At 40.4% G+C, this 22,085-nt stretch overlaps 1 protein-coding gene across 7 annotated transcripts in view; it reads left to right on the top strand.

Moving 5' to 3' along the window:
- The window catches only part of ST7 (suppression of tumorigenicity 7), a 281,009-nt gene that overhangs the window by 232,855 nt on the left and 26,069 nt on the right, over positions 1–22,085 (top strand). For all 7 annotated transcript variants that reach the window (XM_055420813.2, XM_055420815.2, XM_055420812.2 and 4 more), the window contains 2 exons: positions 4,453–4,525; positions 6,001–6,103. In XM_055420813.2, coding sequence (XP_055276788.1) covers positions 4,453–4,525; positions 6,001–6,103 — 176 coding nt within the window. The remainder of the gene's footprint in view (positions 1–4,452; positions 4,526–6,000; positions 6,104–22,085) is intronic.

Genomic DNA, 22,085 nt, shown 5'->3' with positions numbered 1-22,085 from the left:
TACTACCATGTTCATCACTACTGTTAGTCACTCTGTTCCCCTTATCATTATATTCATTTTCCTGATTGCAAAAGCATAAAATGATAGTAGGCAGACAAATTTATGGAGATAGAGAACAGATTAGTGGTCACTGGGGGACAGGTATGGGTGAGAAGGGTACAAATAAAGAGCCAGCATAAGAAAATTCCTTTGGGAACGTTGTATGTTTTGATAGTAGTGGTGGTTACATGAATCTAACCTTGGGATGAAATTGCATAGGACCACAAACTCATAGGAATGCATGTTAAAAATGGTGAAAACTGTAAGGTCTGTAATTGACTTAATAGTACTGTACCAGTGTCAGTCTCTTGGGTTTTTATATCGTTATACAGTTTTGTGAGTTGTTACCATTTAAGGGAAGCTGAGGGAAGCTTCACAGAACTCTGTGTACTATATTCACAACTCCCTATGACACTATAATTATTTCAAAATAATAGTTTTCAAAATCATAATAGGCAGCAACCAGCAGGTCTCAGTCTTTTATTTTCCCTACAAAATGAAAAAGGCAGTGCTTATGGGGCAAGCAGCCCATAGTAATTAGCTTCCTTCTAAAGATAGTGTATATGGTTTTTCTTAAAAACTGTGCCAAAACGTGCAGTTCCTGCCTCTGATTTAGATGTTAGGCAGTTATTAGATTAAAATATGGTTAACAGCTGCACACTGCAAAAGAATACACTAACTTTTTTAAAGGCATGTAAATACATTTTCTAGATCTGCAGGGCTGGCAGTACTTTGTGTAAGTTCTGCCTTTGTCTGTTTATGCTGTCTGTGTCTGGCTCTACCAATGTATTTGCCCATGAACTTGCTTCAAACAGTTAGTAAAAGGAATCCTTCTATTTAGCATCATCATTATCTTTTAAAAATTCACTTATTATATGTACATCACAGGAAACTTTGGAAATGCAGATAAACAGTAGAAAATTGTCTATAATCCCAGCACCCAGAAATAAAACTTAATATTTCGTATGTATAATTCCAGCCTTTTTAATCTCTCTGTATATAAATGCTTTTCTTAAAATATGTGAAATCATAATTTTTGTAAACTTGTTTTACTTATTGATGTGTACACAATAATGCAAAACTTTCCCAGCTCATTAAGTATTTATCTACCATACAACTTAATGACTGCCCAGAATTGCACCTTGTGGATGGTGTAGCACCTTAGCCTTTCTCCTATGATTGGACATTTAGGCTGTTTGCAGTTTTCTACCATTAGAAACAATGTTGTGATCAACATCCTTAAGGTTAAATCTTCATGCACAATCATGATGACGTCCCTTAAGATAAAGTCTTAGATGTAGAATTTCTGGGTAGGCAAAATGTTAAAGCATTTGATTTATATTGTCAGAAATAAGTGTCATTTACAAAAATATGTTGTAAAAGAAAGCCTTATTTGAACAAGATGCTTTACCTGAAGGGATATTTAGGATCAGTTTCTTTATAATGATTCATCCCTCTTTAGATTGCCATTACCAAGTAGATGTCTTGCTTTGACAGAATTAAAGAAAAATATTGAAACTATATAAGTAAGTTATGCAAGAGTTGCTTGCTAGTTTTTCATTTTTGTTTAACAGTGAAAGCAAAATAGTTTACTAAAGAGATAACAAATGAAATACGCTTGCCACTAGTAGAGAATTGTGGTATTTATATTTTTTCTTCCCCCATTTGATACTGACTAAAATATATTTTTCTTTATTAAGTATTATGATCATGCACATATACTACCAACATCTTCACATACAATGAAGGAATAAGGGTAAACATTTTTTAAATGGGGATAATATACCATAGTAGTTGTAATGTTGCAGACTTGTGAATGTCTTGGCTATAGGAGTGAAAGGGTTAAAGATTGCCTTTGATTAGGTATCTCTAATATTGTGCTGGAACACCTCAGTCATATATATGCTTTTGCATTTCCAACTAGGTGAATGTGTTCTTTTGCTTCAGAACAACCTGATCCTTCTCCCTGCGAAGCTAAATCCTTAGCAACAGGTTTTCTTTAGTTTTTCAAGTGAGGTTCCCTCTTGTGCTGCCACCTTCAAATAATTTTGACCATTATTTTCAGTTTCAGCTCCTTTCTAGGACTAATCCTTTGTTCCTGTTTCATAGAAAGGTGCTAGATTGACACAGAAGGAACACAGATCACTCCAGGATGGGTGAAAACAGGGCTTGCGTGTGCTAAGTCGCTCAGTCATGTCCAGCTCTTTGTGACCCTATGAAATGTAGGTTCCTCTGTCCATGGGATTCTCCAGGCAAGAATACTGGAGTGAGTTTCCATGCCCTCTTCTAGGGGATCTTCCCAACTGACCCAGGGATTGAACCCACTTCTCTTATGTCTTGTGCATTAGCAGGAGTGTTCTTCATGAGGGAAACTATGGGGCTTCCCTCATAGCTTAGTTGGTAAAGAATCTACCTGCAATGCAGGAGACGCTGGTTTGATTCCTGGGTCTGGAAGATCCGTTGGAGAAGGGATAGGCTACCCACTCCAGTATTCTTGGGCTTCCCTTGTGGCTCAGCTGGTAAAGAATCCACCTGCAATGTGGGAGACCTGGATTCGATCCCTGGGTTGAGAAGATTCGCTGGAGAAGGGAAAGGCTACCCACTCCAGTATTCTGGCCTGGAGAATTCCATGGACTGTACAGTCCATGGGGTCACAAAGAGTCAGACATGACTGAGCAACTTTCACTTCACTCTTTACCACTAGTGCCACCTGGGAAGCCTGAAAACCGGGCTTGGATAATGTTCAAATGAAAGGTCTGAACTTAAAAAAAGAAAAAAAGATTTAAACTTTTAAGTAGAATGTGTATTATCTGAAATTTTTTTTATTATCTTCTAATAGCAATCAATGAGTGGACCCTAGCAGACAAGACGATTGATGCCTGGACTAATTTCCCGTACTGTTGTTATTCAGTTGCTAAGTCCTGTCTGACTTTTTGCGACCCCAGGGACTGGAGCATGCCAGGATCCTCTGTCCTTCACTACTGGGAAGTGGTTATATGTTTAGATATTGGGAAAACAACAAGACAAATCCATGAGTGTCTGACCTTTTTTTTTTTTTCCTTAGTCACAAGCACATTTTATACTGTGCTTACAGTGCTGAAGTTTTGTTTAAATATAACTTATGAGATCAGGATTGCAGAGACATCTGACCCTTTCAATTCTGTATTGGTATTTTCTCTGATTATTTGTATTTTATCAACGTCATTGAAATTTCCTTCAAAGAGAAATTCCTCATGAAGAAGTTGGTGTTAAATATTGGTTATTGAATGAGAGATTGTTTTTCTTTTATAAAATTATTTACTCCTGCTGCTGTCTTTTGTCTAGTTTTGGACTTTCCTTTTCATTCCTACTATAATGTCATTCTTCTAAAGTTGAAAACAGCCCTACAAGAAACTTGAAGAGAATTCCAAGTGTTGAGAGTTCTTCTAACCTAGAGTGAATTTTGTAGCACCTTAGAATGGCATATTCTTACCTGGTCTGAATTAAGAAAGTATTTCTATGTCATAGTAGTATAAATTACTATGAGTGTTAAAGAAATACAGTTCTGGTACGAAATAAGATCATAATTTAAATACAAATCTGCCCCCATCAAGGGACTGCCCTCTTTGAGTTTATCTACTCTTAGTTGCACTCTGCTTTATTCCCGGTAAATTGAATCTGGTACCCATCCTCACCTCTCCATCTGAAATTATCTATACAAACCAAAAGGACCTGTTTTTCTGGCAACAGATTAGGCTTCATAATTTGAAAGGGGCTTTGTCATGGGTTTTTAATGAACAAAAATTGTATAGTTTTATAAAAATTTCATATGTATATATAAATGTATATAGCTTTATAAAGATTTTCCTTCTCACAGTTAACAAAAAACTGAATATAAATTTCTTGAAGCTTAACGCAAAGGAAATCTGGTTTAAATTTAAACCAGATTTAAATTTTTAAAGAATATTTTTTAAAATAAATTGATTTATCACTAAAATACTTATATTTTTTAAAAATTCAGGTAATATTTTTTTCTTCACTTTAGTATTTCATATACCTCTTGAGAAATTTTATAAGTAACAAAGAGTTCCTATTTGCCTTTCTTGATATCAAGGCTATTCATGTAATATTTATTTTATGTATTTATAGCTATTCTCTGCTTAAATTAAACGTATGAAAATATGTTTTAAAACAGAAGATGATTGCCAAACAGTGTGGTGGCTTTAAACATGAATTACTTACAGAAAAATGAATTACCTTGTTTGTCATATACCACCCAGATTCATAAGAAACAGCTGTGTACTGCATACACTGACATATTCTTAACTTATGCTTTATTAAGCTTATATGATTAAAATGCTAGTGTATTTAAACTTATTGCTCTTTGTTTCTACAAACGTATAATAGCTCCTACTTTTCTTTTCTCTCTGACAGATATAAGCTTACCAAAGTCGGCAACAATATGCTACACAGCTGCCTTGCTCAAAGCAAGAGCTGTCTCTGACAAGTAAGTGGATAGTGACCTGGTGGTACTAGGTGTCGGTCTGGACTAAATGAGACGCGTTGTGTCTGAGGGTTTCTCTGGAAGTTTTCCTTAGTCTATGAGACCCCTGCTTATGAGCATGCATTTTCCAAAACCTGCTGATCTTTCCTTTCACTACTAGAAGGAGGGAATGCATATCCCCAGGAGTTGTAATGGTGAATAGGTCCCTAAAGAGGGATTTGTATGAAATTCCATGCCTCTGAGGTGACTTTTTTTCCTTTTTTCTTTTTTTTGCCAGACCACAGATACCAAAAGGTCTGCTTGAGACTTACGCAAAAATGCCTTCTTTGATTCACTTTTTTTTTTTTTTTTGCGTATTCCTCTTCCTCCAGCAGTCTAGGATGGGGTAGTGGTCATAACATAGATGTGATATAGTAAAAGGGGATGGTCATCCCCCATTCTTTATCTCAGCAATTCCAAACTGACTCCCCACCCAGGGTTCATTTACCTTGAGTCACCATCTCAGTGGGACCTTGGCCCTTTTTATTCAGGCAGGTGACAATGGCATAGAGAATTTCCATAAACCAGGTGACTGGCAGGTGAAAGAGAACAGATGGCTTAACTGGTTTTGAGTTCATAAACGTTTACATGTCCCACTCCACTCCCTCTGGAGCATTGAAAAGCAGATACCAGGAAAAGAACACAGCCTCTGCTGTGTCAGACAGGTTTGCTGTTCAGTGTGTGTGCACTTCAAGACCGAAGTAATTTTCTTTCATTCTTTTTTATCCTGTAGATCGCCAGTACCTACTGCAACATCTTTTCTCCCTACACAGCGACTCCAGCTTGGGAGGGCAGGGCCAGGGTTGTCACAGCTTCCCCTGTGGTGTCTGCCTGCCAAGCACAGCTCTGGAGTTAGCCCTGGGTGTGAGGTGAGAAAGAGATTGCATGGTCTGGTTTTTTTCATTCACTCGGGCAGGTGTCTTGCCCGCAGTTTGGGCATGCACACGCCCCCTGCCGGAATGGCCTCCAGCAGGCTCGCCTGCTGCTGAAGCTGCAAGACTTAACCCTCCATCACAGCACTGACATGGGGTTGGGAGCCTCCTTTAAAATTCTCCCCAGTTCTGTTTTTAACCAAGTGCGCTCTTCTGTAACCTAGTTTTCTCTTTTTCCTACACTGTCTGCCCTTGTCAGTCCTCCCCCCTCCCCTGACCTAAGCAGGTACCTCCTAGAAAACTTAGATTAGCTATTTAGACAGAGAGAATTGACAGCTGAATTGAATTCCTTCCGCGATTAGACACAAGCACGCTTTCTGCTTCTGCTGGGGTTTTTGTTGGCCTCTGTCTGAAGGGTCTCTCAGAGGTCTGATGCAGTGGAGGTTTGGAGAGCTCATGCCTTTGGCTCGCTGTGGTTTTTCTGGGCCCTTGATGTGTGGATGCCTTTCCGGGTTAATGCCCAAGCAGTGGTCCCAACTGGATGGTGTTTGTCTTTCTGCTTTTCAGATTCTCTCCTGAGGCTGCTTCTCGGCGGGGGCTGAGCACAGCAGAGATGAATGCAGTAGAGGCCATTCATAGAGCTGTGGAATTCAATCCTCACGTGCCAAAAGTGAGTCTGTGGAATCCCCGTAGGAGCTTGTTATGAGAGCAGAGAGTATGTGGTGACCACAATGTCATGTCTCGAATACACCCAGTTCTAAAAAGACTGAATTGCAACCAGTGAATTTTGGTTGAGGCCCTGCATAGGCTATGCTTATTAGCCTCATTTTTAAGCAAAAGCTACATTCAAGAGGCTTTGGGGCACATTCTTGGACTTCTTATAATAAAGGTAAATTGATAGATCTAGCTTAGGCAGGCCAGGTCAGGAAGACTGAAATTGGCTAAATATGGAGATCCCCAAGGATGTTGATGTATTTGATAGGAACTGTACATCAGTTATGGTCTTACTTAGAACCAACTTGAGAAATGAACCTTTCTGTGAATAGCAGTGGTAAAAAAAATTACTAGTATGAAATTCTGTGTCTCCATAAGTGAAGTGAAGTGAAGTAAAAGTCATGCAGTTGTGTCAGACTCTTTGCGACCCCATGGACTATGTGGTCCATGGAATTCTCCAGGTCAGAGTACTAGAGTGATAGCTTTTCCCTTCTCCAGGGGATCTTCCCAACCCAGGGGTCAAACCCAATTCTCCCGCATTGCAGGCAGATTCTCTACCAGCTGAGCCACAAGGGAAGCCCAAGAGTACTGGAGTGGGTAGCCTAACCCTTCTCAAAGCAGATCTTCCCGACCCAGGAATCGAACCAGGGTCTCTTGCATTACAGGAAGAGTCTTTACCAACTGAGCTATCAGGAAAGCCCATAAGTAAATGATAATTAATCAGTATTGGCCAGCAAATAATGAGGAAAACCTCACAGTATGGAGTAGTTTTCTTTTGACTTGTGAGTGCTATTTTAATAGGAAATATTTGTCTTATTAACCACAAGACTGATCAATTTATAAATATGCAGTATTTCCTGTGTATTTTTTATCAATTTGATTTTAAGGGAGTCAAATCATGGCAGAGGATATTTCTAAAATCTTTTATTCAGAAGGAGAGTGTGTGTTCATGAGTTACCTGTCTTTGAGTACCCGCTCCATGATAGGTTTATTGCTAAGGGCCATTTCTGTTTCTGGATATTATAAAGAACATTTTGACCTCTAGGAAACCTCCTGTAGTTCACATCAGGTACAAGGCAATTTTCTTGGCAGAATGTCTGATGAAAATTTCCGTTGGTGAAAAGTGACAAAATAAGGCTGTTTTCTTGTTTTGTTGCAGTACTGTAGCCAAAGGGTGATTTGGGGTGTGTGTATGTGTGCCTGTGTGATGACTTAGGGAGCCACCTACTTTACTTTGTTGCTCTCCAGAGTGACAGAGATAGGTGATCTCTATCATACCTAAGGTTTTACTCAGATCGTGGTCATCTTTTCACCAAACAGGAAACTGAAGAGGGGTGCAGAGTGCCACATTTGCAGAAGGACATATTTATCCACCGTAGTTGCAGTGGATAATGAGCAGCGTAGTATTTGTAGACTTAGGTATTATGTATAGGGTGGTATAAAATATATATCTATTTAGTATCTTTTCAGATAAGTTAAAAATGTATTATCAAATTTAATTAAAATGTAAAATGAATCATGAAAATGTTATCCTGAATTACAGTAAACTTAGGTCATCGATTAATATTTATTGAATGCCATTCTCTAACTACATAGCTATTTTATGAGTACACTTAATAAGTCTCTTTTACAAACAGTATTGGGCAATTGAGTCCTAGATTCTGAGACAAAAACTTGGGTTCCAGTTCTGGCTCTGTCATTTACTAGCCATGGGATCTTGAGTTTAGCATCCCTGAACTCAAAGTTTTCCCTTGTCTTCCAAGTGAAGATAAAAATATAAGCCTCTCCTATGTTCTGTGATAAAGATCAAGTGAGATAATACATTTGAAGTTCTTTGAAAATACTTGAGTGCACCATATGTTTGTAAATCATTAAAATTATTGATATTTGGCTTGTTGGCAACTCTTCAAGTATGGGACCTGAGTCTTAACTTTTTCGGTTATACCAGCCTAAGCCTTGTAATCCTGAGACACAGACTAGAAAACTGCAGCAATCCTTGGAACAATGCTTGTTGATTGGACATTTTAACTGAAGCTGTCATTTATTCTAGATAATGGTCTTAAATGGTTGAGCCTCCAAAAGAGTAGTAAGAGCCCTAAGAAATAGTTTAAAGCTGCCATGGAAGAATTTGACTCAGTCAACTAGTATTCTAGTTGCAAAATAGAAGTCTTATAAAAGTGGAAATAATTAGAACAAGTTGAGAATATTTGATTTCACTCTAGCTTCCAGTCATTAAACCAATAGGGCGTGGGAATAAACTGATTTTCCACCACTTTGCTTTATTGATGATTGTGCTGAGGAGAAAACTTGTTTCCAGATCCTCATTATTGACATTTCTATGGGGAAAAAGCCCCATGAATCACTGACCTTATATGTGCAGAGTTAATCACAAACCTCTGGTACATGTGTACATATGCAGACTGCTAGTAATATCTTTTATACATGTTCTGTTTATTGGGACTGCTTCCTAATACTTTAGTAGACATGCACACACAAATATGCATGCATGCACGTGTGTGTGTGTGTGTGTGTGTGTGTATGGGTGCCTTTTCAGGCAGAGAATAGCCTTAATTCTAATGAGACATCAATGGAGGATATAAACACAAGATTCTTTTAGTAAGAAGGGACTTTAAATGTCATATGGGACACCTCCAAGATTTTAAGCTTAAATCTCTCATAATGATACTATGAAAGTTATGTTTATTATTATTGTCTGTTAATGTTTACTGTGTGGCAAGCACAGTGCGAACTGAACCACATATGCCATCTTATTTATTTTTCATAACAACACTGTGATACTGTTATCCCTGCTACATAGAAAAGAGCACTACAGGTTTGGAGGGGTTAAGTAATCTGCTGTTGGTTACACCGTAAGTAAATGACGGAGCCTGAAATGATTCTGGGTTATCCAGCTCTTAAACATTTCCCTCCACTGTCCCCCAGATCCCGCCAGGTGGCAGACCAGCCTTTAGGCACAAACCTTCAAATGATGGCAGCCACATCCCTTCCCAAGGCACTTGATTCCTGTGGACAATCCAGATTTCTTCAGGGTGTTTCGTGTTGTACTTACTTCCATAGTTTCTTTTCCTCTTTCACAAGAAGTTTTCAGTGGCCTACCGCTGGAATTTTCAGTATATACATGCTGTTTTACCCAATTATAGCCTGCTTGGAAGGAGAAAAAATACCAACTATGATAACTGTGAATTGCCTTCCATAAATTTATAGTTTAGTTCCAACCTCAGTAAGAATAGTTAATATTTCAACGTCCAATGATAAATATTAGTTACTTACCCCAGGAGGGTTATTCCTAGGAACTCTCTTCACCTGCAAATGTGAAGAATAGAGAGTACTGTTCCTAACCACACCACAGGACTGAGAAATAAATAACAATAGTGCAAAGTTGTGGATTTTTGTCCTGAAGGAGAGCCTCACAGTTGTTTGATTCCAAACATGATTTCTAAAGCTTTAGATTGCAGCAGAGTATAAGGAGGAGCCACCCCATAGACTCAAACTGCCATCAAATTGTGTTACTCCCTTCCCGAGGAAGTGCAGCTGTGTCTCCAGCCCTGCAGAAGGTATCAACTCCTTGGATAGTTCTTCAGGCAGCTTATGATCTAATCCAACTTGTCTTTTCATTTTTCCCTAGTTCCTTCCAACAGGCCATCCTCCTCACCCTTCACCCCCACCATTACAAGTCACCACTGTGAAGCATGTCCCTCCCCCTCCCAGAATCATTCTTCCCCTCTGGTCTCTCACTGCAGCGCACTGATTATGTGCCTACTGGTCACCCCTTTTGAGTTTGATGAGGGGTCTTAGGATCTTAATCATGCTGGTGATTTTCAAGACCTGGGTACACAGTTCAAAAAGACACAGCTTTAAATCATTAGAGGACTTTCCCATTCAATGTGCTTAAAATAGGAGTTTTGAATTTAAAGAGAGTTTCTCCATTTTTTAAAGAAAATTTCACTCATGTAGTTGTTCTGTCGCTCAGTCGTGTCCAACTTTGCAACCCCATGGACTGCAGCATGCCAGGCTTCACTGTCCTTCACCATGTAATACTGGACCAATGAAGGGATAGCTCGGTTCTATATCTTGTATTGTTACATTGTATTGCTATCTATTATTTAATGGATTTTTAGCTTCAGTTTTTTTTCTTCTGCTTTCCCTACAGATGTGCTTTCCCACCTGCCCTGCTCTTGCTCAGCCTGACAAGAAGGGGTACATTTCTATCAGTGATCCATTACTTTATACTGATCTAAGTTAATGAGTGCTTGTGTGCTCTTAGTATGCCACACCTCCATCTCAAGGCTCTCCCTGTGAAGAGACACATTTTGGTTTGGAGGATGTTGCATTCACTCCTTCAGGGTACTAAAGATAAATTTCACTTTGACAAATGTCCAAAAAATGACTAAATATTGGTTTGTTACAAGCTGCATTAGGTATGGTTTTTCCCTTCATAGTGGTATTGTTTTTATATATATTTGAGAAAAGAGTAAAGAAATCGTTCATAATCCCTTCATATCTAATGGTGGTGGTGGTTTAGTCACTAAGTCGTGTCTGATTCTTGTGACCCCATGGGCCTGTAGCCCGCCAGGCTCTTCTCTGTCCATGGGATTCTCCAGGCAAGAATACTAAAGTGGGTTGACATTTCTTTCTCCAGGGGATCTTCCCAACCCAAGGATTGAACCCGGGTCTCCTGCATTGTAGGTAGATTCTTTACCAGCTGAGCCACCAGGGAAGCCCCCATATCTAGAAGGAGTAAATATATCCCTAATTCCCAACCATATACTCCAACTGAACAGTCCCATGTTAATTTTTAAAAATATGAATATGCTGTGTGATTGTGATTCCTAAGTATTAAAAAAATGCATAGAAAAAAGGCAGGAAGAAAATAGTCTTAAATATAATCTTATGGCTGGGAATCAAGGTATGTTTACTCCTTCTTGGGGAGGATCATCAGATTTTCAGAGTTCTTTGACCTTAAAATGGTTATCCTTTAGCTTCACAGTAAAGTCCAAGTCTTTAGCCATGTGCTTTCAAAATTTTTTAAATATTTTCTGGATGTTTTACTTCCTTTTTTGTTATAAAAAGTATATAACATAAAATTTACCCTCAACGAATTTTTAAGTGTAAGCATAGTGTTGTTAACTATAAGCCCATTGTAGTACTGCATATCTCTAGAATCTTTTCTTCTTCGTGACTGGAACTATATGCCAACTGAACAGCAACTCAGCATTTTTCCTTCCTCCCAGGTCCTGGTAACAACCATTCTACTTTCTGCTTCTATGCATTTTACTACGTTAGCTGCCTCATACAGGTGGAATCATGCATTATTTGTCCTTCTGTGACTAGTTTATCTGACTTTGCATGATGTCCTCCAAGTTCATGAATTTTGTTGCATAAAGCAGAGTTTCCTACCTTTTTAAGACTGAACAATATCCCAGTATGGTGTGTGTGTGTGTGTGTATTTATATGTAAACACCACATTTTCTTTATTTATGCATTCACTGATGGAAAATTAGATTGTTTCTACTTCATTACTATTGTGAATAATGCTGCATTGAATATGGGAGTGCAAATATTTCTTCATTTCTGTTTTCAGTTCTTTTAGATGAATCCCCAGAAGTGTGATTGTTGGATCATATTTTTAATTTTTTGAGAGGTTTTCATATTGGCTGTCTCATTTTACATCCCGCCCCCCAACTGTGCACAGGAATTCTAGTTTCTTCACTTCCATGCTAACACTTGTCATATTCAATTTTTTGATACTGGCCAATCTAATATGTGTGAGGTGGTATCTCATTGTGGTTTTGATTTGCATTTTCCTGATGGTCTGTGATGTTACCTTTTCATGTACCTGTTGATCATTGTATGTCTTCTTTGAAGAAATGGATATTCAAGTCATTTGCTGCTGCTGCTGCTGCTAAGTCGCTTCAGTCGTGTCTGACTCTGTGCGACCCCATACACAGCAGCCCACCAGGCTCCCCCATCCCTGGGATTCTCCAGGCAAGGACACTGGAGTGGGTTGCCATTTTCTTCTCCAGTGCATGAAAGTGAAAAGTGAAAGTGGAGTCGTTCAGTCGTGTCTGACTCTCGGCAACCCCACGGACTGCAGCCTACCAGGCTCCTCCGTTCATGGTATTCTCCAGGCAAGAGTATTGGAGTGGGTTGCCATTGCCTTCTCTGTTGCTGACTCTTAAATCAGGTCATTTTCACTGAGTTGACGTTCCATTATTTATTTGGATATTAACTTCTTTTCAGATATGGTTTACAAATATTTCTCCCATTTCATAGGTTGCCTCTTCTGTTGTTTCCTTGACTATGCAAGACCTTTTCATTTTAATGTAGTCCCACTTGTTTACTTTACTTTTGTTGCCAGTGCTTTTGGTATCGTACCCAACCCATCATTGCCAAGACCCTGTGTTAGGAAGTTTTTCCTGTGTGTTTATGTTCTAATGCATTTTGAGTTGATTTTTGCCTATGGTGTAAAATACAGGTGCAATTTTATTATTTTGCATGTGGATATCCAGGTTTTCCAGCACCATTTGTTGAAGAGAATGATTTGTTTTTTGTGTTCTCTAATTGTAGGCAACAGTTTGAGGTCATCTCAACTAGTAAACGTCTTTGGGCATAAAGAATTTTTTTGGTCTTTAAGATTATTAAATTTATCTTAGGATAAATTTACATAATAAGAATGACTGAATAACATATAGAAGCATTCAGGGTTCTTAATATTTATTGCTGAATTGCTTACCAAAAAAACTATAGCAGTTTACACTTGCATCAGCTGTTGACTTACTTTTCCATTTTATCACACTCTCACCAGCATGGAGCAGTTTGTCTAAAACCAAAAAAAAAAAAACCAGAAGGAAAATAGAAATTATGATTTTTATTAAGTACAGACAGATGTAATTCTGTTCTTTTAGTTTGTATTTCTTTGCCACTGCTAGTAACGTGGAACATTGTCAGCCATGTATGTTTTTTCTTTGAATTGTCAGGCCCAGTATGTGGAGTTCCTGTTATTACTGGGAAAACGTTAATTACAATTATGATGCAAGGGGTATGAACATAAGTAGGCAGACTCATCAAGTATTACTGAAGAAGTTGAAAAGTATTTGAAACAAGAACTCCCACTTCCTCTCCACAAGACCAGAGGGAAGTATGGGAGGGAAGAGTTAATTGGCTTTCTGCCAGGTTTCTTGTTTTGATAAAATGGGGATAAGAATAAAGGCTTCATAAGGCTGATGAAAAGTAAGTGGAATTACACTGCGTAACTTGTTCAGAACATAGTAGGTGTGCAGTACGTGCTGGCCCTTTCATCGCCTCTTCCCTGTACCTTCAGCTGTTTCTGCACTTGCATGCTGGCCAAGTCCAGGCTGTTTAGAAACGCACTTTAATGAGACACGACTGAAGTGACTTAGCAGCAGCAGCAGACTGCCTTAGTCTGAAGAAGTATAGCCAGAGAGAGTAACAGTGGCGCGACAGTGCCCTGACCTGGAGTGCCCGCAGGCTCTCCTCAGCCTCCAGACCTGGAAGAGGCTCTAGCAGGTTCCGGCTGCAGCTGTTGTCTTCATGAATTTCTAGTTTGTAACTGCTGGCTAAGTCCTTCACTTGTGACTGATTAAGAGTTACCCATTTCCGACCTCTGCCTTGTACCCTTATTCTAGCACAGTCATTCCTACTTGCCACCACCAAAAATTCCCAAACCAAACACCAACAAACTAATTAATAATGATTTATTATTTTTAAAGCAATAAAGTTTTTTCCCTCCTATTGCAATCTTATGTGAAACCTCAGTGAACAAAGTAATTAAAAGTAGAATCACTCTGGTTGAAACTGGGATGAGAAGGCTGGTAGCCCTGTAACCCCAAGGCACCTCTTCATACAGTTTAAAAAAATAACAGAAGCCTGGGAGCCATCCCCATCACCACAAGACAGTCCCAAACTCGTGAGGTCCCACCCGTAGAACAGGAGACCCCACATCCATTCTGAGCCCTGGGGGGTTGGAGTACTTGGGTGCTGTGGGTGGAGCTGTTGAGGGAGAAAAATCAAGAAAAATCACCAGGACCGAAGGGGGAAAAATTGTTTCCTCTTCATCTTGCCCAAAATCCCAGTACTGCTAAATCTCAGGCTTATCTTCCTGGCCCCCCACCACAGCCAAGGGGCCTGCAGGGGGTGCATAGGCATCCTGAGGGTGCTGGCAGAAAGGGGCTCGCCACACTCCTGACCCTCAGTCAGCAACAGGGCAACCTGGGCGCCTGCCACAGAACTTTGAGGTGAGGGTCTAGTTTTTAAATGATAAAAGGAGCATGGAAGGAAAGGCGTAAGAAAATGTAGAGGGAAGAATGAAGAATGTTATGACAGAAATGCACTCCCATTAAAAATTTTGCATTTTTTTTTAAAAGAAAAGTTGGTCTCATGTTAATCTAAAATTTCATGGGGATTTCTAGAGGTTTGTGGGGAAAAGCATCCTGGTAAATGTATATGCTAATGGTGTATCCATGGGACCTTGTTATAGTGATGGAAATTCTGTTTCTTGCAAACACTAATGTAATTCTCCCTTTATATCTTAGTAAAGCTGATTGACAGAGTATAAAATTGCTTTTTAATCAAATTTAGGAAACAAAATGTGTTGTGGGTTTTAGCATTTAAAAGTGCTTGAAGCGTGAAAGCAGAAACTCAGAATACCCTGGCAGATTGTCTATGATATTGTATGTCAATGGTACATTTCAGAAATATTATTATTTCAATATAAGTTTCTATGACTTGAGTCATATTTTGTTCCAAAGCTTTTTTGGATTAGAGAGAGGAGAATGTATTGTGGAAATAGGACCCAGGGAAAAATGAACACAAACCAGTTTTTAGCCACATTTCTCAAAAACAGAAAGTTTCTAAGAGGTCTCTCTCTTTACAAAAAAGCAGTGTGGCTGCTTCCACAGAGGATACTCCCACCCAGAACCCCCTCTTCCCCCAGGTCATCCTGTCTGATGTTTCCTCAACCTTTGGTCCCGCTGACCACTTTCTATATCGAGGTCATCTTGGCTCTCTGCCACCTTCTCCCTGTGCCACTGCTGCCTCTCCGGGCTCTCCTCCTGCAGCACTTCCTCCCTGCCCTCCCTCAGGTTGGTCCTCAGTTCTCTCCTTTCCTTCTGGAAGCCCTCCTGGGAGACCTCGTGTACTCCCGTTTCTTCTGCCTCTCTGCTCCCCGCACACCCAGACCAGCTTGCCTTCACTCCTCCCTTCAGGCCGTCACTCCAGAGGTGTTTTGTAGGCATGTCAACTGTTTTTGTTATCTTCCCACCACTAAGCCTCTTCCTCCTTTGGTGTCTTTATCTTAACTAATGATCTCCCATTACGGTAGTTTCCTAAACTAGAAATATCTCAATCACCTTGAGTCCTTCTCTTATCCTCAGATTCAACCAGGTGGCAAGTCCAGGGGAAGTCCCCCTCTTCAGTCTCATTGGCCCTCACTTGGACAGGAGCTTTTTAAGACTTTGCTAACCTTAGTCTGTTCCCTATCTGGTGCTGCTACACATGACTTGCTCATTTCTTTATGTAGAAACTTTGGTACAAACTATACCAGCTCTCTTCCCAATGCCTACTGCAGGGGTTTTCAGACTCTGTCTAGGAGCTATTAGAGTCTTCAGTTCTTCTTGGGTGCTTCCCTTAAGATCCTCCACAGCTTTGTTTTACATCAACTTCACATTCTGTGTTACATTTCTTTTTTTCTTCAAAACAGAATTTTCAGGGTCTCATAGTTTGAAAACCACAGAATAACTCAGAGGAAAGGTTGTACTCTGGAGCAAATCACGCAAGGCCTTTTACATCCACATTTCCTGCTTCATTCCCTGGAGTGTAGCATGAAACCTGAGTTCCAGGATAGGTTCCATCACATGCAAATTGTGCAACCCTGGACAAGCTATTTAACTTCCCAAAGTGTCCTTTTTTTTTTCATCTGTAAAATAGGAATAATAATATCAGCTCCCTCACATAGTTGTAAGGAGTACCTGAGATAAGTATGCTTGACATGTGTTAGTGCTTCATCAGAGTTGGCCATTCCCGTCAGGTTAGTACTCACGCCCTTCAAGACTGCAAACCCATTATACCCTGTGATGCTTTGGCCCAGCCTTACAGTGGCTTCCACTTCCCCTCATCTTTACAGTTAAACTCTTGTTTATTTAATAAGACTGACTCATATTTTCCTCTTTCTGTGGAGCTGTCCCAGAGACAATGTTCCTCATTTGCTTCCTTAGTACTAAGTATATTCCTCTTACTAAGACAGTCATCATGTTGAATTTTATTGTTTCTTTGTCTGTACATGTGCGCACACATGCATGTTCACACACACACACACACACACACACACACACATACTCTCTCTCTCACACTCACACTCCTAAAAAGATTAAAGGTCACCAAGGTAGGGACCTTGCTGATCATGTCCATGCACTTGAGGTGACTTGTGGATGTGCCCATATCTGTGCCCCTGGGGTAAACTATGGGTCCTCCCACATGTGTAATTGGAGAACACTGTGGCCACTGCTATGGGCTTCCAAGGTGGCAGAGAGCCCGCTTGCCAGTGCAAGAGCTGCAGGAGATCCAGGTTCCATCCCTGGGTCAGAAAGATCCACTGGAGGAGGAAATGGCAACCCACTCCAGTGTTCCTGGTCTGGAGAATCCCATGGACAGAGGAACCTGGTGGGCTACAGTCCATAGGGTCGCAAAGAGTCAGATATGACTGGGCACGTATGCATAACATGTGGCCACTGCTGCATCTGTGCCCTTGGGGGACAGCACTCCCATAATTCTTCTTGGGATCTACTGTGGACATACTGTATTTTATGAATGAAGCAAAGTTGCTAATGAATAGATAAGTGAACCAGCAGGAAGCCGTGAGCTTGAGAAGCGGACCCGTGGGCGGTACCACAGCTCACCAGGCTGCATTTGGCACTTCAGCTTTGCTTTGTGCTTGTCTTCATACTGGTCAGTTGATGACCCCTCGCAGCCAGTTCTCTTTAGCTGAACTGCTATTACTATAAAATTGCTGAAATGTTTTACTGAGAAACAGATTTGATTATCTGTGGAACATATATCCATAGGAAACAACTTCCATCCACAGTAATTTAAATACTTCATTTGTTTGTTGGTTAGCAAAAAATAGCTTCTATTTAGCGAATACTCATGTGCCCAGAACTGTGTGAATGCTTTACAAATATTATCCTATGTAGTATACAGAAGTTAAAGCAGCAAGAGGGTATTTTTATTATTTTGTTTTAACAGATGAGCAAACTGAGTTTGAAAAAATTACGTAACTTGTCCGAGGTCCCTTAGCAGAATAGTGGAGACAAGATTCAAGCAGCAGTTTAAGGGAGCAGGGAGCAGATGAGCAGTGGGACTGGACAGAGGACTGTGCGCCTGAGGCCCCACTGCAGCCTGGTCAGAGCAAGCCGTGTCCCCTTCAGGCGTCTCTGTTCTATCCCAGCATGTGTCTCACTGACTCCAGGGAGTGGACATCACTGAAACGCAGAATAAGCAGCATGGCTTCCCAGTAGCACTAGTTTATTCTCTGAGCCCTTTCCTGATGTTTCTAACACATCATTTCTAAGCTTAAAGCCTCTTTCAGAGCCAGTTGCACCAAAGCCTTGAAGACATGAAAAATTGTTCTCCCTAGTTATCTTGTTTGTGTGATTTGCTTTTTATGTTTCTGATGCAAGTCTAGAAAATAGTTTTGTTTTTATATACACACACACACGTATACATATGTATGTAGAAAGAGATAAAATATTATAATGCTTATTACAGAAAACTTGGAAAGCATAGAAAAAGTGGAAAAATCTCCATAAGATCAAGTATTTTCTGCCATTAACATTCGACCTGTGACCTTCCAGTGCTTTTAATTACTACATGTACATTTGTGTTACCAAAATCACAATCTGTATGGTGCATTTGATCTGTTCTTTCTTCATTTAGTGATATATCATGAACATTTCCTCATGCTAATAAATACTCTTCCACTACCTGATTTTGGATGGGGAACATGATAGGCTTCATCTAAATGTACTGTAGTCTAATTAATTTGTTCTTTCTCATTTTCTTTATTCCCATGTTTTTGCCGGTTATTTTCATAGGACTTCTGCTGTTACTGGTGTTGAAAATCCAAAAAGGGAGTATGGACTGTTTGGCATTAATATCTGTGTAAAGGATAACTTTGGAATCATGTTCACTCTAATTATTATAGAATTTTAAGACCTTAACAGAAGAGATCTGAGCAGTCACCTGGGGTAGCCTATGACAGGGCACCTCCCTCCTACACCTTTCTCGACAGGTGAGCCAGCCTCTGCTCACAGACCTCCATAAGCAGACACCGCTCAGCTCCTCTTCATCTGTGCTAATGTGTTATGTTCCTATCTTGAGCTTAGGAACCAGATTCTGACACAAATAGATTTTGAAAAGTTGCTTCCGAAATCTTTAGAAGCATGTGCTTCAAGTGCAATGTGATTTGAGAATCTGGGAAGGAAGTCAGAGACAGGATGGCAGGCAAGATAGCACAGAATGCTGGCTTAGCTAATCGAAGCCAAGGAACTGCTGCAGACAGGCAGGGAGTGTTCTCTGACTTGCAAGCTACAGTTATTCTAATTGATTTCTGCATAGTTGTGGATAGGGATCTGCCCTCTTCCATTTATTTTTCTCTCGACAAGTAAGATGTGAAATGTTGTTCCATGCCTTTCTAATTTAAATGTTGCACATGTTGAGAACTAATCTTGCCAACCATTTTAAACCAGGCCAGAAACATAACACACTGTTGTTATTAGCCTTCGTTATTTGGTTAGAGCCAACATTTTGTTTGAAACCATGCTGCAGTATAAATCTCCTTTATAGACAAAACCTGTTTACGCCATAAAGTGGATGCAATAGGAAGGCAGCTGAGTTTTCTTGGTGAGCTGCACTGCTTTGTCTCATGAGGCTGATAAGGCCAAGGATGCTCATTTTGAGAGACTTCTTGGGAAATGAGATTCATGTTCTTTGGGATCTTATGCCTGAGCTGAGACATATAACTAATCTAAGGTGGTATGTGAAAAGTGCACATACACAGAGATCAGAGGGAGCTTAGAGGAGAAACAGAGCATTACCTCACAGCCCATACTGGGGGCTGTGGACAATGTCCTTGAAGCCATATGCGCCACATTCAGTCAACAGGCTGAGTAAACCAGCTATCTCATACACATGTGTACTACTGCTTTCCAGATATTATGAAGACACCCTGGTGGCCAGTAATAGTTTTAAATGAATTCTTATATTATTACTATTTATTGTAACTTTTTGCCTTATTGTGTATTTTTGATCAGTAGATTTGACACACAAATCTGTGTGTCAGATGAAAAATGAAGTTTTTTCATGTTATAAATGGTTTCAATTACTTGAAGATTAGAAACTTCCATTCTTTGAATCAATGCTGTCCACTAGGACTTCCTGTGATCAGGGAAATGTCTCTGCCTTGTCCAGTAGTGTAGTCATTAACTCCATACAGCACTTGAGGACTTGAAGTATGGCTAGTGGGAACTGAGGAACTGAATTTTTAATTTAAGTTAATTTTAATTGATAAATAGATACACATTAAATAGAGGATACCATGTTGGACAACACAGATCTAATGTATCCCTTTGTAGATAATTTTCTAAAAGTCCTCCCTCCTTCCCCAAGTTCCTTCTGCCACACCCCTTCCTGGTTTGTTTAGGCTTCTACCCACTTGTGGGTGTCTACCAGGCCCACTTCTTCTTAGGTGCTCCTATTCCTGAAGGTTCTTTAGCCCAAGAGAAGGGTTCTATCACAGATGCTTAATGATATGATTTTGAAAGCCTTTCCTAATCATAGAAATGAAAAGGAATGGTAAGTTACACTTTTCTTTCAACCACCATCCAGTCCTTAGGAACTTGAGGTTTCTATTTTCCTGGGATACATGAGATAGTGGTTTTCATATTTAGTTTGTTTCAAAGGTCATATAACATTATCCTTCTTTAAAAGTTGACTATTTGGTAGGCCGTAAATAATTATTCAGTTCAGTTCAGTTGCTCAGTCATGTCTGACTTTTTGCGACCCCATGAATCGCAGCACGCCAGGCCTCTCTGTCCATCACCAACTCCTGGAGTTCACCGAACTCATGAGCATCAAGTCAGTGATGCCATCCAGCCATCTCATCCTCTGTCATCCCCTTCTCCTCCTGCCCCCAATCCGTCTCAGCATCAGGGTTATTAGAAACTCAGAAATCAAAATCTTATTCTAGGGCACTCATTAAGCAAGAAATTTTCTCTTTCCTTTGCTCTCTTGATGATGATTGAGAGTGACCAAAAGGTCTTCCTTCTCTAACTCTGAAAAAAATCAACACAGGTCAGAGCATTTTATAAGTCATGACTCTTGGGGCCTTCTAAGATCATGATGGGCAGTGGCAGCACATGGTGTAACTTCTGTTAAGGTAAAATCACAAGATGATAGCCAAATATCTCTGAATATAAAATTCACCTTTGTATTTATATTATGATTGATATTTATTATAGATATAGTGCTAGTACGATTAGTAGGTAATTCAAAATCATTATCTTTCCCAAAAGATTTGTGTTGTGCAGTGTTTTAAAGCAAGATGAAGGAAGAAAGCAATAACATGTAGAATTCAAAAAGGCATATGAACTCACGCCCAAGGAGCTCTCATCAAACTAATGACCACCTTTCATGGACCAGCCTGGGAAGAGGTATTTCTCTGGAGGAGGGCCTTCAAACCCACTCGCTCCACAAGGGTGAAGGTGCAGGCTGCTCTCTGCTGCCCTCGGGGTGAGCCTTCTCACTTCCTGCTCTTCCTGCTTTGAGGCTCAGAGTTCTCTTCAGATATCAGACCCAGAGCAAGGGAAGTTTCATTTGCTGAACCCAGAGGCCAGAATGTGTCCACCCGGCTCCTGCTGGGCAGTGTGCCCTGACTCTGAACGTGCCTAGAGGCAAGGAAGCTTAAGGCCACTGCACCCCCGTGCCCAGTGTGTACACCGAGATGAGAGGGAAACGTTGATGAGTGTCTCGTAACCTCCATTCTGTGTCTTTGGATTCTTCCACTCTTCACCCTCTCTCATAAATTTCCTCCAACACATGAATCCAGACAGTTGTTTCTGACATTAAAGTTGTGTTGGACATCTCTTCTCATAGCCCCTCCATTCGCTCTGGTGGTGCCGTTTTCATGAGACACGTACCTCCATGGTCTGCTAATCTCCTTTTGGTAGGAGATACCTGGGTTGTTGCGACTGTGGTTGGCAGTTGGGTGTGTGTCTGTGTGCTGGGGACAGAGCCAAAGGGGAGGTGGTGAGGGAGTGGAGCATGGGGAAGGCCAGCCAGCAAGGACCAGTGAGCTTTTGCAAATATAAAATACCAGCCTGAATTTGCTTCCCTTTCTATTCTGTAGTAAACACAAAGGAATACAGACGGAAACTCAGTCTTCTGTGAGCCCCCAGGAAAAATATCCATCCTCTCCCTGTGCTCTTGAGGCCCCTGAAGTGTTTGAAAGGAGCCAAAGGAAAAGCACGCTTTGGGGTCCTTTCTGCTCCCTTCCTCTGGGCCTTCCTGTGCCCAGGCTGCCACCTGTTCTCCAACATCTGAGGAGCTACAGGTGACCCTTTCCACAGGACCCTGGCCTTCTCCTTGATAGATCTGTGTAGAAAAACTAATGGGCAGTGCTCATCATCCCCGTCTCTCTACTGCAGTTGGTTTAGGCATATCACTTCTTAACCTTCATGTGTTTGTTTCATGTATTTTCCTTCTGGCTACAAAATTATACCAAATGATCGTATCTTCTAAATTTTCCTTTTTCTGCTTGAATCTATATGTATATATTTATTTGATTAAAATATCTTACCCTGAAAGTCTCTGATCTTTACTGTAGGAAACTAGGACAAGGCTAATTA

Source organism: Moschus berezovskii, chromosome 3 (genome assembly GCF_049115385.1).
Source record: "Moschus berezovskii isolate FMDL1 chromosome 3, NW_MosBer_1.0, whole genome shotgun sequence".
In the NCBI taxonomy this organism is placed as follows: domain Eukaryota; kingdom Metazoa; phylum Chordata; class Mammalia; order Artiodactyla; family Moschidae; genus Moschus; species Moschus berezovskii.
Note: the sequence above shows the minus strand (reverse complement) of the source record. Positions and strands in the feature narration are given on the sequence as shown.